General features: G+C 43.9%; 2 protein-coding genes across 4 annotated transcripts; one reads left to right on the forward strand and one right to left on the reverse strand.

Annotated features, from left to right (window-relative positions):
• Nucleotides 1-281: 281 nt before the first annotated feature.
• Nucleotides 282-9509, reverse strand: LOC115179815 (DDB1- and CUL4-associated factor 6-like). 3 transcript variants are annotated; one of them, XM_029741623.1, is made up of 15 exons: nt 9155-9509; nt 8799-8860; nt 8608-8700; nt 8291-8476; nt 7858-7971; nt 7488-7623; nt 6761-6966; nt 5988-6078; nt 5155-5668; nt 4998-5039; nt 4617-4779; nt 4260-4416; nt 1280-1368; nt 949-1057; nt 282-796 (listed from the first exon to the last, which is right to left on the reverse strand). In XM_029741623.1, exons 1-15 carry the CDS (start codon nt 9243-9245, stop codon nt 768-770), a joined length of 2082 nt encoding a protein of 693 aa, XP_029597483.1. In that variant the 5' UTR covers nt 9246-9509; the 3' UTR covers nt 282-767. The 3 variants fall into 3 exon arrangements, with proteins under 3 accessions (XP_029597483.1, XP_029597484.1, XP_029597482.1); XM_029741624.1 differs by having other exon boundaries at nt 4617-4755; nt 5988-6081; XM_029741622.1 differs by having other exon boundaries at nt 5988-6081.
• A 566-nt stretch (nt 9510-10075) lies between these two features.
• On the forward strand, nt 10076-16198 carry LOC115179819 (mitochondrial pyruvate carrier 2). Its single transcript, XM_029741631.1, has 5 exons — nt 10076-10343; nt 11834-11874; nt 13185-13269; nt 14753-14864; nt 15624-16198. The coding sequence occupies exons 1-5, from the start codon at nt 10244-10246 to the stop codon at nt 15739-15741; spliced, it is 456 nt and encodes a 151-aa protein (XP_029597491.1). The 5' UTR covers nt 10076-10243; the 3' UTR covers nt 15742-16198.
• The last annotated feature ends 230 nt before the right edge of the window (nt 16199-16428 follow it).

Genomic DNA, 16428 nt, shown 5'->3' on the forward strand with positions numbered 1-16428 from the left:
CATTTGTGCTCATGTCACCAAGCATGCATCGTAATATCAATATGTATTTAAAACAACTCAAGTGTTGAGTTTGAAGCAACCTGGTACTTTTATTCTGGTTACATAAATATAAAAATGTAGCTTCTAATCCAGATACTGGATTTGTATTAATATTCAGTAGGTTCATTGCAATTACTATATGTATGTCATTAGTACTGTAACTACCTAGTAATTCATATAATGTAACAAAGTGCTTCCTTATTAATGTTCAATTAGCCATTTCAGAAGGAAGAACAGGGTGATTCATTTCAAGCAAATGTATTTTTTAAATATATTTTTTAACATTTGTAAATTCTTAAATGCATTCTCTTTGGTAAACAAGCACATTGGCAACAGTCAACTGAAGCCGTCGTTGCAGAGTATCAGGAAAAGCCACAGACAAAGTAAGGTGAAATGCGACTTCTCACAAAAAGGCCTGAGGTTCACAAAGTACAGAGGAGAATAACGAGATGCCATCTAGAGAACACTTCTCATAGCCAGACGGAGAGGCTGGACACCTGAACAAAATATAGAAATAGGTACAAAACATTCATCTACATCTGAATATCAACTATATTTCTAAAATCAACACCTCTTCTAGTGTCCTATAACCTACACTAGGTGAGGTCCAATACTCCAATCCCTATGGTAACATTAACACTATAATGGCCACAAAGTGAATCCAATGAGATAAAATGTAGTTCCTACATCACACATTCAACAGTCCAGTATGGAAGCTATGGATAGGGCTACTCGTCTTCCTCATTGTCCTCAGACTCTGTAGAGGAAAGAAAGAGATGACCAATGTTACCAGTCAGTGACTGCTGTTATTACATGTTATAACCACTTAAGATAGATCCATAGCCATTCTGTATCACGGGTTATCACTAGGGATGCAGGGTTGGAAGAGTGCGTGTGTGTCGCGCTCACCTGCTGTGATGGAGTGGTTGAGTTGGGCCAGCATCCTCAGCATGAATGAGGCAGGTACAGTGATAGTGTTCCTGGTCTCCTCCAGCATCAGTTCATTACGGAAGGTCACCTACAGGACACAGAGCACCAGGTATCAGGAGATCAGAGGTTCCAATGGCTTCATCAATGTCACTATGGTGAGAGCCTTTCTTTCCTCCACACACGTGTTTGATTGTAAAGCACACAAATCAGTGGAGGCTGGTGGGGGGAGGAGCCATTACCACGAGCCCGTCCTCCCCAATTAAGGTGCCACCAACCTCCCGTGACATGAATACATGTATTTATGTCACACCTCTTCAGCGAGTACTCTGTTGAATGATGGGGATTCCTCCATCGGTGACCAGATCTTGATGTTGGAATCTATCCCTGATGTGGCTAACACTGGAATGAACAGAAAAATTAAAAAATGAATATACGGGTAACTGACAAAATAAAGGAAACTCCAACATAAAGTGTTTTAATAGGGCGTTGGGCCGCCACGAGCCAGAACAGCTTCAAAGCACCTTGGCATAGATTCTACAAGTGTCTGGAACTCTATTGGAGGCATGCAACACCATTCTTTCAAGAGAAATTCCATAATTTGGCGTTTTGTTGATGGTGGTGGAAAACGCAGTCTCAAGCGCCGCTCCAGAATCTCCAATAGTGTTCCATTGGGTTGAGATCTGGTGACTGAGACGGCCATGGCATATGCTTTACATCCTTTCCATGCTCATCTAATCATTCAGTGACCACTCGTGCACTGTGGATGGGGGCATTGTCAACCTATGGGGGCATAGCCATGGTGGCCAAAATGATGGCCTGCCCAGCATATTTATACATGACCCTAAGCATGATGGGATGTTAATTGCTTATTTTGGCAGTTACAGTGCATTCGGAAAGTATTCAGACCCCTTCACTTTTCCCACATTTTGTTCCGTTACAGCCTTATTCTAAAATTTATTAAATTAGAAATGTTAGCAAATGTAATTCAAATAAAAAACAGAAATACCTTATTTACATAAGTATTCAGACCCTTTGCTATGAGACCCTTTGCTATGCATCCTGTTTCCATTGATCATCCTTCAGATGTTTCTACTACTTGATTGGATTCCACCTGTGGTAAATTCATTGGACATGATCTGGAAAGGCACACACCTGTCTATATAAGGTCCCACAGTTGACAGTGCATGTCAGAGCAAAAACCGAGCCAATTCGAAGGAATTGTCCGTAAAGCTCCGAGACAGGATTGTGTCGAGGCACAGAACCGGGGAAGGGTACCAAAACATTTCTGCAGCATTGAACGTCCCCAAGAACACAGTGTCCTCCATAATTCTTAAACGGAAGAAGTTTGGAACAACCAAGACTCTTCCTAGAGCTGGCCGCCCGGCCAAACTGAGCAATCGGGGGAGAATGGCCTTGGTCAGGGAGGTGACCAAGAACCTGATGGTCACTCTAACAGAGCTCCAGAGTTTCTCTGTGGAGATGGGAGAACCTTCCAGAAGGACAACCATCTCTGCAGAATTCCACCAATCAGACCTTTATGGTGGAGTGGCAAGACGGAAGCCACTCTACAGTAAAAGGCACATGACAGCCAGCTTGAAGTTTGCCAAAAGGCACCTAAAGGACTCTCAGACCATGAGAATCAAGATTATCTGGTCTGATGAAACCAAGATTGAACTCTTTGGCCTGAATGCAAAGCGTCACGTCTGGAGGAAACCAGGCACCGCTCATCACCTGGCCAATACCATTCCTACGGTGAAGCATGGTGGTGGCAGCATCATGCTGTGGAGATGTTTTTCAGCGCCATGGACTGGGAGACTAGTAAGGATCGAGGCAAAGATGAACGGAGCAAAGTACAGAGAGATCCTTGATGAAAACCTACTCCAGAGTGCTCAGGACCTCAGACTGGGAAGAATGTTTACCTTCCAACAGGACAACAACCCAAAGCATACAGCCAAGACAACGCAGGAGTGGCTTTGAGACAAGTCTCTGAATGTCCTTGAGTGGACCAGCCAGAGCCCGGACTTGAACCTGATCTAACATCTCTGGAGAGACCTGAAAATAGCTGTGCAGCGACGCTCCCCATCCAACCTGACAGAGCTTGAGAGGATCAGCAGAGCAGAATGGGAGAAACTCCCCAAATACAGGTGTGCCAAGCTTGTAGCATCATACCCAAGAAGACTCAAGGCTGTAATCACTGCCAAAGGTGCTTCAACAAAGTACTGAGTAAAGGGTCTCAATACTTATGTAAATGTGATATTTCAGGTTTTTTTTTTATTATATACATTTGCCCCCCCCCCCCCCCCCCAAAAAAAACGGGGTACTGTGTGTAGATTGACGAGGAAAAAAACGAATTTAATCAATTTTAGAATAAGGCTGTAACGTAACAAAATGTGGAAAAAGTGAAGGGGTCTGAATACTTAGTGTTGTGGGGGCTGTGCTTTGGCAAAGTGGGTGGGGTTATATCCTGCCTGTTTGGCCCTGTCCGGGGGTATCATCGGATGGGGCCACAGTGTCTTCTGATCCCTCCTGTCTCAGCCTCCAGTATTTATGCTGCAGTAGTTTATGTGTCGGGGGGCTAGGGTCAGTCTGTTACATCTGGAGTATTCTCTTGTCTTATCCGGTGTCCTGAGTGAATTTAAATATGCTCTCTCTAATTCTCTCTTTCTCTCTTTCTTTCTTTCTCTCTGAGGACCTGAGCCCTAGGACCATGCCTCGAGACTACCTGGCATGATGACTCCTTGCTGTCCCCAGTCCACCTGGCCTTGCTGCTGCTCCAGTTTCAACTGTTCTGCCTGCGGCTACGGAACCCTGACCTGTTCACCGGACGTGCTTGTTGCACCCTCGACAACTACTATGATTATTATTATTTGACCATGCTGGTCATTTATGAACATTTTAACATCTTGACCATGTTCTGTTATAATATCCACCCGGCACAGCCAGAAGAGGACTGGCCACCCCTCATAGCCTGGTTCCTCTCTAGGTTTCTTCCTAGGTTTTTGGCCTTTCTAGGGAGTTTTTCCTAGGGAGTTTTTCCTAGCCACCGTGCTTCTTTCACATGCATTGCTTGCTGTTTGGGGTTTTAGGCTGGGTTTCTGTACAGCACTTTGAGATTTCAGCTGATATACGAAGGGCTAAATAAATAAATTTGATTTGATTTTGATTTGAATACTTCCCAAATGCGCTGTACCTGTAAAGTCACAGCCTTCAAGCCTTTGAGTTGTAAGAGCCAGACTGGGTGTTGACTAAAACCACCTTCAGTGTGAGACTGTCAGAAGCAGTGAACTCACGTGGTTCGTAGGGGTGTGGCTGCAGACAGTTGATAACGTGCTGGTCTGCCTCCAGCAGCATTAGGTGTTCCCCTGTCTCTCTGTCCCAGATGAAGATATGACCACAGTCTGAGCCGCTCAGCACAAAGTGGTCACCCCAGAAACAACACTGATTGGTCTATAAACAACAACAACAACAAAAGCTTGAATGAGTATTCCACATAGCTACTTCTCAATAACTAAAGCATTGAACCTTAAATATAGCTGACAAGAAGTTGAAGCCGTTATCACCACATATTGCCCAAGGTCCCCCTCTGGTGGACTAAATCATTACTTCAAGCTTGTCTTAATCCTCAGTACTGTTATACTGTACTGTACCATCGTCCTGGAATTACGGTGGCCCTTGTAGATCTTTTCTACTGAGGGCTTCCCAATACGGCGAGTCTCGCAATCCGCCAACTCTTTCTTCTCTTTCCGCCGCCGAAAAATCTCCTGGATCCGCGCAGCAGCAGAGCGCCTTTCGGAAGGATATACAACATGTCTGTAGAGTCATTAAATCCAATCAAAGTCCAGCCACGTGAGAAGTGTAACTTCTGTATCGCAGGTTTGATTGAATGCACTGAGCAACAAGGAAACGGCCAACATCAGCATGCTAGTTCCAACTGTTCTGTCAACGTTATTTAAACTACTGATCTGACACATCTATTGTTAGTGAAGAAGAACTCATTCTTAGTTGTTGTTGCCATGGCAAATAATTACCTGAGTACTCTTTCCCCTAATTCTGATCCTCTCAAATTAAATCTATGGAAGGAAGGGAACAACACATCCACTTTAATAGCCAGACATGACTCTAGTAGTTCAATGATTAACTGTGTAGGCCAGCTATGCCTCAGTCAATGCAATCATAGTACCATACCTTTGCATCCATTCCCCAGGGGGCTGTGGTGTGGGCTCCTCTCCCATGCCCTCCACCTCCGACTGGCTGAGGGATGAGATCTGCCTAGTGTCGGACACCTGCTCTGGGCTCCTGATCCGCGGGGGTTCCCCCTGGTCGCTGGCGCCACCGCTGGAGAAGTCCAGTTGGATGGTGCTGCTAGTTGTGCCCTGGTTGCTGTATGTCAGACTCAGGATTGGTTCCCCAGGAGACGGTTGGAGACTTCCTGTTCCCGTGCCACTCCTACGGCTCCTCGGGCTCTCCATGGAGGAGGAGGAGAAGCTGGCTGTTGATGTTGGTTGAGACGGGGCTGGATTCCCTAGCCCCATAGCCTCCTGGTGAAGCCCACTACCTTGTGGAGCTGCTGCAGGGTCTACCCTGGGTCGTGGCTGTGGACGGGCTCCTCTGTTGTTCTGGGCCTCACTGGCATCCTCAAACCAGCGTGACAACATGTCTGACATCCTCTGCATCAGAGACACTCCAGGCCTGGACTCTCCTACAGGAGGAAGAGGGTTCAAAATCCATCATATTACTCATAGACAATGATGTGAAAGTTTACATAATCTAATAATATCATGCTTATGTATAATTGTATTGTGTGTTAATCCATGCAATATATATATATATTTAATTTTTTAATGTAACCTTTATTTAACTAGGCAAGTCAGTTAAGGACAAATTCTTCTCTTATACCACTGCACCACTCGGGAGCAATAGGACCAAGTGAGAGTGCACTTCTGTCATCGATAGCACACGTGTTGTCAGCTGTGTGTTCAGATGAGTGGGGACTTAGTGGGGCGAGGAGCTTCTCTTACCGTCCCTCTCCCTCTCGCTCTCTGGCCGTGACAGGGGTCCAGTGTCTGACCAGTCTCCTTTCAGACGCAGACGCTTCTGCTGAGTCTCCTTCTGCTAGGAGAAACACAGTGACACTTCACCACTCACAGCACAGCACGGGATCGGGCCTGACCAAAATAACCGCCCTTTCACTATGGCTGAGACCCCCCACTCCCCTCCTCTTCCCTCCACTGGGGGCTCACATTCCCCGCCCCTCACTGCCAGGTGAGGCTCTGGCAGGCGATACCAGGGGTCTCATACACAAGAAGGAGGGGGACAGGGAGGTCTATCTTAGTGCACATAGGTTACACTAGTTCCGTGGTGTTTGTACAGGAACGGTGACGTTATCTGGTGTTGTATGTATCGAGTTCTGTACAAAATATGCTGCCTCACCCTGCAGATTACCCAGAAGCCCCCTGGCTTATGTGTTCAGCAGCTGTGTGTGTGAGAACACAGCTCAAATGCCTTTCCCAGAACAGATTCAGACAGCAGACCGTTATCTACTGGTGAGGCAAAAATAGCCCAGAGATGGGACAGCACATCACCTCCTCTTGTCAACACACACACACATACACACACACACACACACACACACACACACACACACACACACACACACACCGCATGTCATGTGGTAGAAGCTTCCAGAAACCGGTGTGAGCACACAGATGTTGTGTAAACACAAACTACATTCAAATGATTGAATCCAGTCTTTAGTACTGTGATACACAGTGGGTGAGAGGAATGTTCTCACCTTGTTATCCTGCGACGGTCCCTTCAGCTCGTGTCCCTTGTCATCTTTAGGGTCAAACAGGTAGAGACAGTCTGAGGCATAGCTGGCTAGCACCTCCCTGCCGTCCCTACTGTAGGCCAATGAGGTCACGCGACATGACTTGTTGACCAGGTGCCTCGGTACGAACCTCGCACACATTCCTGCCACCCCGCTTCCTGTCTGGAAACCTGCAGAGTGGATGAGATGTATATAGGAAACTATTATTTTCCATACAGACCTTCAGAAGAAAATGTTATTCTCACCACTGAGCCCAAAGACAATCAAACAGTGATTAACTATGTTATGTACTGTGGCAGTAGGATTCCTTCAAGACTACTGATATTGATAGAATTATTAGTTCATTTTTAGTTATCTGATTAACCTTGAGTTAATAATAATAATAATTATTATCTGGTCGGTGCTTGATTATATTGGTCCTGTTTCACACATGTACATTATACACATGTGAATTGGAAATGTGTTTTTAGCATATCCCAAGTCCCCCTGAGACACCCTCAGAGGGGTCACAGCCAGGGACTGCCATTATGAACAGCGACCCTGGAGTTATTAGGGTTAAGTACCCTGCTCAAGGCCACGTCAACAAATGTTTAATCTTATCGGCTCCGGATTCAAACTAGAAACCTTTCTGTTACTGGCCCAACGCTCTAAACGCTAGGCTACCTGTAGCCGCCGTTGAGGTTGTGCATACCTGTTGCTATGGTACCCAGCATTCTCCTGTCATAGATCCGGACTGAGCTGTCAGAGCAGCCAGTAGCCAGATAGAAGGATTCCACAGGGGATATGGTCATGGATGTTACTGCTCGCCGACAGTCAATCAGGATGTCCTAGTAAAAAAAAAAAGCTCAAGATATCTTCATAAAGGGAATTCTGACATCTGTTGTTTGAGTGCCAGGTAAAACTACTGGTAATAATGGTGGAGAAAAGTCGTTATTAAAAATAAGTTGCCTTTATACATATGTAACTACACAATAAAATGGTAGTAATAACATCATAGTTACATAGGAATTGTTCATTTGCCTGTAATAGAGTGTAGCTGTACTGTCATAACGCAAACCTACCTTTTTACAGTTAGTTTGCCAGCAGCCAGGAGAAACTCGGACATCAAACCACCGGATTGTTCCATCCTCTCCACAGGACAGGAAAGAATGAGGGTCACTAGGTACCATCAATATCTACCAATAGAAATAGACAGGGTTTAGAATAGATATAGAACCTGCTCTGATTGGGCCGTGGAATAGAATTAGAATTCCTGTCTACTGATAGACAGGGGGCTTTAGAATAGATGACTTTCACTGCAGCAACATGCCAAGGACTTATTTATGGTCCACATACCATTCCTACCTTCCACAGCAATAACAGATGTTGAGGTAAATGTGATGTAGATGGAGAAGTGATAGATTGGATACATTAATCAACTCTCTCTATTGAATTACACTCCGATGGCGATGAGATTCAAATGCTGGATAACTCAGACGCCCCCGCCCCCCTCACCTCGTAGGCGGCACCGTTATGACAGTGGTACTGCAACACCGGGTCCATGTTGGAACCCCTCTCTACGTTGGTGAGGAAGATCTTGCCGTCGGCTGCTGCGGACACGATCATTCTGTCGTTGGTTTGGGGCATGAACTTGGCACTGAGGATATTGGATCGATGCCATGATGTAATGGATGCCTTGACCTGGAGAGTGGAAAAGGACATTATATTGTCTCTCTGTCTCTTCTACGTCCATTTGAACAACAGGTTGAAGCACAACACTGTGGTACCTTGATCATAAACAATGTTTTGGCCCCAAAGAAAATGCATCTTACTTTCCGGCTATATGGGTTTGTGATGACCAATTTGTCATCATCTGATCCAGATAAGATGTATTCTCCTGTGTCGTTCCAGCATATCGTATTCACCTGTCATGAAAAACAATAACAGTTTGAAAACACAGGATATCATGCAATTATCACAGTGCACACTGTTAATCACTTCTGTAAGGCATGTTGGTACTTACAGAGCCCTCGTGTACATCAAGACTGGCTTCAAGTTTCAGCCTTTGAACAAACTCTTTTCTTCCTACAGGAAATCATTATGATACCACAAGAACCGTTTTAGGTATCACATAAGGTAGTCGCTTTAACAAAAGTATTATTTTAGCCAACACAAATGCTTAAATACAATAAGTAGTCTTTGTAAAGTATGAATTTATATAAAACACTGCTAATAAAAGAACAGTCTGTCTTAGATCAATTCCTAGCGCAAGGCAGTAGGCTGTTGTAAAACATTGTACTGACACATACAGTACAATGACAATAAAGTAGTATTTAGACCATTTGTACATAAAATATTTTATGAAAACGTTTGTCTCACCTAAGTAGTTACTCCTTGTAAAGTTGTTTATTTTGTTGGAACCGATGGTGCGTTTCCTAATATCCCAGATTAGATTGTTGGTACAGGGCATGGTGTCGAAACCCTGTCCGCCTCACAAACAACACAAGTATTACTGATATATCTACACCGAAAAAAGTTTAAGTCATGGTGTCTTACAATTTAGGCTACAAATGAATGTCTTTCTGGACTCCTCCTCTGTTTTAGTTCAGTCGCTACAATTGTCTCAATTTGGTATCGTCGTCTGGCTGGCAGACTTTCTCGAATGAACAACTCTATAGAACACACTGAAAGGTTTCACGTTGGTGCAGATGGTATGTAGCCAGGAAACGTGAGCACTGCGCAGGCCCAGATTAGCCCCCCTCCCCAAACTCCATGTCCTCCCTGTTTTGAGCCCGCTACTTCTTGAGCCCAAAAATATTATTGAACTCTTTGTGATGATCGGCCTGTGAACTAGCCTGTGAAAGTATGTGTTAACTTGGTCAAGGACAAATTATTATGGTAGAAATTAGTGCCTAGATAATAATACATTGAATTTATAAAGTGATTTTCACTGAAAAACAATCTCTAAGTGCCACAGTATTTATATAATAACTTTATTATAATATTATAATAATAACTGTAGATTCTAGTTTCATCAGACAGAAACCGCATCTTCCTACCTGTGTTAAATCCATTGTGTCAGTTGATAATGTGATTCATGTCATTTCAAAGTGTGTCCAAGAGTCAGTGTGTCTGGCATCAGTTTATTTTTTACATTGTACCATTTCCAATCCCGTGTGTAATTCTTGGAAAGTGAAGTACGATAGGCTTACTGTTCCCTACCAATGGCAGTGGTAGTGGGGCGGAGTTAACGTTCAGTACAACCCCCCCTCCCCAATAATAGAAGATTCCATCCAGTAAGCATCATAGAGGTTAACCATGCCTGCTGTCAGCTAATGGTTCACACAATCTATTCTGTCTGATCAGTTCAAGTAGCCCAACGACAGGGTGTACCGGTGGAACAATAAAGCACGTCGCATATTACTTTGATTCTAAACTGTTGGTGCCAAGTTTCAACAGTCACCAGACATGGCTTTAGTGGGAGTTAGAGCTTCATACCACAGGATTCTTTACCAGATAGAGCTTCTACTACCTGGTAAACTGAGACCCATTTACAACCATCCTGCAGGTAAGGACATTATCAATATTACAGCATCAGGTCCTACTAACCTGGCTGTCTCTGTATCACTCTCCTCATGGTGTCTATTGATTCATGTCTCCTCCCTGTTGTCTATTGATTAATGTCTAAAAGTCTCCCCATCTTCAGAATACACTTTCTCAATATTTATAAAATGAGATAAGATAATATATCATTATCACCTCTGGATGTATTCTACTCTTCTATTTGGTAAATAAGAGTGATGTTCAATACAGTGGGACTGTGACTGTCACTAACCTCACTGTTATGAAGTACATTATTTAAGGGACAAAAGAATGAGCAAACTTACAGTAGCAGTGTATTGGGGTTGGTGAATGGACCCCTGGTCACGAGTAACCTCTGTGATGGGGTCATCGTCAATGGAGCAAACATAGTTTTATTATAGTAGCGTTGGAATTGTTTCAATGGAGCAAACATAGTAGTGTTGGAATTGTTTCAATGTGACAAGAGGAGTGTGTAGCTGATTATAACTTTGAGGTTAATAAGGACAAACAGTCTTGATGCTGCCCAGTCTGTCTGTCACATGCGAACTATCTGAACGTTGATGAGCTAGTACACAGGGCTCTTCTTCCAGCCCTGGGGAGATAACAGAGACGGACTGGTCATAGGGCAATTCTGGCAAATGCCAGATGGGCTGGTGGACCTGTCTTTAGCCTGGTGGGCCTGTCAAAATTGTGGGTTTTGCCAAAATTCTAATTATTTGGCTAATATCTCAAGGGAAAAAATGATCCTGTGTGTTAGAAATGCTTGGGACGATTTCTGGTCCCAGTCCGTCCCTATAGAAGAGTGGTAATGTGTCTTGAAGGGGGTAGACAGAAGGTTGTTCCAAGCAGGGGTTCTCCATTCCGGGTTCATGGGATGTTGTTAATATCAAAATAGGTTGGCACCATGATAAAGCAGAGGGAAGTCAGTATGAGATGTAAAAGCACAGCACATTAATAACAACTTACAGTTGATAAAACAACCAGCCTAGCTATCAAATAGACCAGAGAAGGAAAGCATATGAATGGACAATAGGTGGGTAACTAAATGACGTGCATGACACTACATGCTGGCACTCTTCAATAAATGATCGCCCTTGGCAAGTTTTCAATTGGCAAGGCATTGAAGTACAGGCAGTGGAAGGAGGACAGAGACAAGCTGAGGGCACGAGAATGACAACAGGTGGAATTATCTAGGAAAGGATTTAACCAGTAACTTTCAATGTCGCCTCATCTTAAAACGTTACTACAACGAATCAGGTGGCAAAGTTTAATGCTTGAAAACTTCTGTCACTTCACAGAAAGTCTGAGGCCTACTGGTTCAATTGGCATATCATTTTACTGTGGAATCAACCAACTTTTTGCACAAAACTAAATGTCACATATATCACTGTAACGTTATGTATTCAACACAACTGTCATTGCTAACCTTATAATAATTAACCTTAATAATTAAACCACGTTTTGTTTCGTCTGTAGGTCCAAAGACAGTTTTCTTCTGGGCACCAGTGTGTAAATGGGTAAGTGTTAAAAGATTTGCAGCGTAGCAGTTTAGAGGGTTCTGAGAGTTTTTAGAGGGTTCAGAGGGTTCTGAGAGTGTTTTGAGGGTTCAGAGAGTGTTCAGAGGGTTCTGAGAGTTTTTAGAGGGTTCAGAGAGTGTTTAGAGGGTTCTGAGAGTGTTTTGAGGGTTCAGAGAGTGTTTAGAGGGTTCTGAGAGTGTTTAGAGGGATCTGAGAGTGTTTTGAGGGTTCTGAGAGTGTTTTGAGGGTTCAGAGAGTGTTTAGAGGGTTCAGAGAGTGTTTTGAGGGTTCAGAGAGTGTTCAGAGGGTTCTGAGAGTTTTTAGAGGGTTCAGAGAGTGTTTAGAGGGTTCAGAGAGTGTTTAGAGGGTTCTGAGAGTGTTTTGAGGGTTCTGAGAGTGTTTAGAGGGTTCAGAGAGTGTTTAGAGGGTTCTGAGAGTGTTTTGAGGGTTCAGAGAGTGTTTAGAGGGATCTGAGAGTGTTTTGAGGGTTCAGAGAGTGTTCAGAGGGTTCTGAGAGTGTTTTGAGGGTTCAGAGAGTGTTCAGAGGGTTCTGAGAGTTTTTAGAGGGTTCAGAGAGTGTTTAGAGGGTTCTGAGAGTTTTTTGAGGGTTCAGAGAGTGTTTAGAGGGATCTGAGAGTGTTTTGAGGGTTCAGAGAGTGTTTAGAGGGTTCAGAGAGTGTTTAGAGGGTTCAGAGAGTGTTTAGAGGGATCTGAGAGTGTTTTGAGGGTTCAGAGAGTGTTTAGAGGGTTCAGAGAGTGTTTAGAGGGTTCAGAGAGTGTTCAGAGGGTTCAGAGAGTGTTCAGAGGGTTCTGAGAGTGTTCAGAGGGTTCTGAGAGTGTTCTGAGGGTTCAGAGAGTTTAACATTTTGGTCATTGAGCAGACACTCTTATACTGAGTGCATACCGTTTTGTATTGGTCCTTCATGGGAATCGAACCCACAACCCACAACAGCATGCTCTGTCAACTGAGCCACACAGGAAATTAAGACAGCACAGAGGCAGCATACAGGAACTCATAAGAAGCAATTGCATGTAAGAGTGGAAACGGGAGTAAATAATAATGAATTAGTAATGCCTGACCTGTGTCTACAAATTCCTTTCTGTCACGTGAACTGATTGAGGTCGCTTCTAGAGAATGAAGTCACATTTTATAAGCTCCTGTATGCTGCCTCTGTCTAATCTTAATATCCCATACAGTTAATGATCCACTCTCCGACCCGCCAAACGATATGTTATTTAATGGTCCTATGATGTAGTACTCTCTCTCTCTCTCTCTCTCTCTCTCTCTCTCTCTCTCTCTCTCTCTCCAGGGTCTTGTTTTTGCGGGTCTGGCTGATATGACCCGACCAGCTGATAAACTGAGTCTCTCTCAGTCTGGAGTACTCATGACTACAGGTAACGGAGCAATGAGGACAGAGAGGACAGGAACTGTGTGTTAGTGTGTGTGTGTGCCTGTGTGTGTGCGTGCGAGTGTGTGAATGCGTGCGTGCGTGCGAGTGTGTACATGCATGTGTGTGTGCGAGAGTGTGTGTAGCTTGATGACCCTTCAGATGAACAGTTCAGTGATAGAATTACTGGCATGGATTCAGACATGATGGCATGGAACTTTCACACCTGCCCCTGCATCATGGGTTTTCCATTGCTGCTTTGTAAAAGCCCCACTGACTGTTAACAAGGACTGTAACGGTATGTCCCTGCGTGATAGCACTGTCCTTAAATGACACAAGATGACCCGTGCCTGTTTGAGACTACTCTATCTCAGACTATTTTCAATTAGAGATGATAATCGTGTTTTGGTCCTCGGATACGGCTAGTTACAAACCACTACTGGACGTTTTCCACACGTGATGTCATTAGCTGTTGATTTGTGTTAAGGTATGGAGTTAGGTAGTGCACAGGGCATAGTTATACAATCCATTTCCCACTTCCAAAACCATCCCTAGGTGGCAGCAGCAACCGGGTCAGGTGCTGGGCTGTGCTAGCCAGGTGTTACTCTGGGCATCTTTTGGGTATGCCTTTGTATTTTCCTTTATGTAAATATTTTTTTTGGTCACCATCACTTGAACCAACAATAACCTGCTTGGGCTGGCCGACCACCGAGTCTCACCAGAGATAGACCTGATCCTGGTCAATGTCTCCTAGCCGGTACCCTCACATACAACACTGACTAGCCCTGATCCTGGTCAGATGTCTCCTAGCCGGTACCCTCACATACAACACTGACTAGCCCTGATCCTGGTCAGATGTCTCCTAGCCGGTACCCCCACATACAACACTGACTAGCCCTGATCCTGGTCAGATGTCTCCTAGATGGTACCCCCACATACAACACTGACTAGCCCTGATCCTGGTCAGATGTCTCCTAGCCGGTACCCTCACATACAACACTGACTAGCCCTGATCCTGGTCAGATGTCTCCTAGCCGGTACCCCCACATACAACACTGACTAGCCCTGATCCTGGTCAGATGTCTCCTAGTCGGTACCCCCACATACAACACTGACTAGCCCTGATCCTGGTCAGATGTCTCCTAGTCGGTACCCTCACATACAACACTGACTAGTCCTGATCCTGGTCAGATGTCTCCTAGCTGGTACCCTCACATACAACACTGACTAGCCCTGATCCTGGTCAGATGTCTCCTAGCCGGTACCCTCACCTACAACACTGATTATCCCTGATCCTGGTCAGATGTCTCCTAGCCGCTACCCTTACATACAACACTCAAAATTATGAGAAAAGTAGGAAAAGCTAATATTGGATTTTTATACGCATTATGCAACAGTAACACATTTCTGAAGCAGAAACAACATTCAGATGCTCCAACTTTACCTGTCCCTTTACCTGTCCCTTTACCTGTCTCTCCACTATTTTACAGGTGTTATTTGGTCCAGATGGTCCCTGGTCATCATTCCCAAGAATTGGTTTCTGTTTTGTTGCAACTGTTTTCTTGGTGCGTCAGGAGCCACCCAACTCTTTAGAATCTGGATGTGAGTGGAACAGACAGTTAGATACAGAGCTACACACCAACTTGTACCCTGCAATTTTACATACATTCAATTTGATTTGATATCTGTGAGCCCTATTCAATCAAACCATATTAGGGGGGAAAAATCATAATAATTTGTCAATGTACTGTATGTCAGTCATTGTCTGACAACAGGCTTGTTAAATACACAGTACCGCTCTGAAGGGCAAAGTGTGCTTGGTCACACATTTATGACAGCTAGTGACATTGTCCTTGGGCTTTGCCTTCTTTGTTGTGGTTTAAACCAGGCATATTATATGCCAAGCCTTCTGCCCTTGTGTTTTTCCTGTCAACTGAGTGATATAACCACAGAGATTAATGTAGATCCTCTGAGTGATATAACCACAGAGATAAATGTAGATCCTGTTCTGACTCTATGGATACAACACTAAATAAGTCTGTGGTGTCTACTGCTTTGGAACGCGCATTTGGCAGAATTAGCTAACCGGTCCTAAAAGTTGTATTTATTTCTGTGAGATCACTAGACTACAGTCCATATCATACAATCTGTTACTCTATGACTACTTGTCTTTCATTTGGTTACACTTTAAATTCAGAGATACGAATACATTTAGAAAGTCTGCCAGGGTCCTTTTCTGAATGTAAAGGATAGCATGACTGCCAACTTGTCTTTGCTCTCTGAGACCTACGATTAGTCTGTTTGAACCTTTATTTTGGTTTGTTAAGGTTGGAGGTCAACCCTGTCCCTCTGTGTTTCTAGGTACCAACAGGAAGTAAAGAAGCAACAAGAAGCAGAGGCTGCTGAACTTAAAGTAAAGCAGTTAGCAGAGGCCCATCCATTGTTGGATTATTTAGAATTAGCGACACTAACTAACTAGTGGATCTGATTAACTTGATTAAATGCAATTTCATCTTTGAGGACTTCAACCACCACAGAATCTTCCAAGTCAATAACACCCCTCCCTCTGCAAAGCACAATTCATGCTGTTAATAAGTATGAGGTGATGTGAGGATGACAGCACGTCTGCGTGAGGATGATGGTAAAATATTAGTGAAAGGTAAGATTAGGCAAAGAAACATAAACTTTTACAAATTCACACAACACTTTAGAGATGGTGAATGTTTGAGTCTGATGATGGTTAATGTTGTCTTTTTCAACGGTAACACTTTGTTTTAGCCTTTTACCTCTTTGTCTGATTTTAGGACGTTGTGGTATGTATATATGAATTGAAAATAAATTCTCCATTTTGGATAAAACTGTTCCTGACTTGAAGAAACCCTTCTCATGTGCATGAGGTTATAATGGCCAAATGGATCATAAACTAAGTTAAAAGATAAATTTGGCTTCTTCAGTTTATTGTTTACGTTGTGTCTTTGCCATGTACAGTCCACAATCACATGTGGGGCGCGTTCAGTACGACACAACGTTTTGGAACGTTCAGATAGAAATATGTAATATTGAACAAACACGCTTCTCCGATATGTAGACAAAGGTTGGCAACTAAACGGAGCTCTGTTTTCTAGGAATTGCGAAATGGGGTGGGCTCATAGTGTGGGCTAACTCT

Source organism: Salmo trutta, chromosome 39 (assembly GCF_901001165.1).
Source record: "Salmo trutta chromosome 39, fSalTru1.1, whole genome shotgun sequence".
Lineage (NCBI taxonomy): Eukaryota > Metazoa > Chordata > Actinopteri > Salmoniformes > Salmonidae > Salmo > Salmo trutta.

Bases quoted from the DNA above. Each gene is read 5' to 3' on its own strand.
- LOC115179815 (XM_029741622.1), bottom strand. From the start codon at position 9,245: ATGCCCTGTACCAACAATCTAATCTGGGATATTAGGAAACGCACCATC. The intron at 8,701-8,798 runs GTAAGTACCAAC...TTTTCATGACAG, and splicing joins TTGATGTACACGAGGGCTCT to GTGAATACGATATGCTGGAA. The intron at 7,624-7,857 runs GTAGGTTTGCGT...TTTTTTTACTAG, and splicing joins GGCAAACTAACTGTAAAAAG to GACATCCTGATTGACTGTCG.
- LOC115179819 (XM_029741631.1), top strand. From the start codon at position 10,244: ATGGCTTTAGTGGGAGTTAGAGCTTCATACCACAGGATTCTTTACCAG. The intron at 10,344-11,833 runs GTAAGGACATTA...TTTCGTCTGTAG, and splicing joins CATTTACAACCATCCTGCAG to GTCCAAAGACAGTTTTCTTC. The intron at 11,875-13,184 runs GTAAGTGTTAAA...CTCTCTCTCCAG, and splicing joins GGGCACCAGTGTGTAAATGG to GGTCTTGTTTTTGCGGGTCT.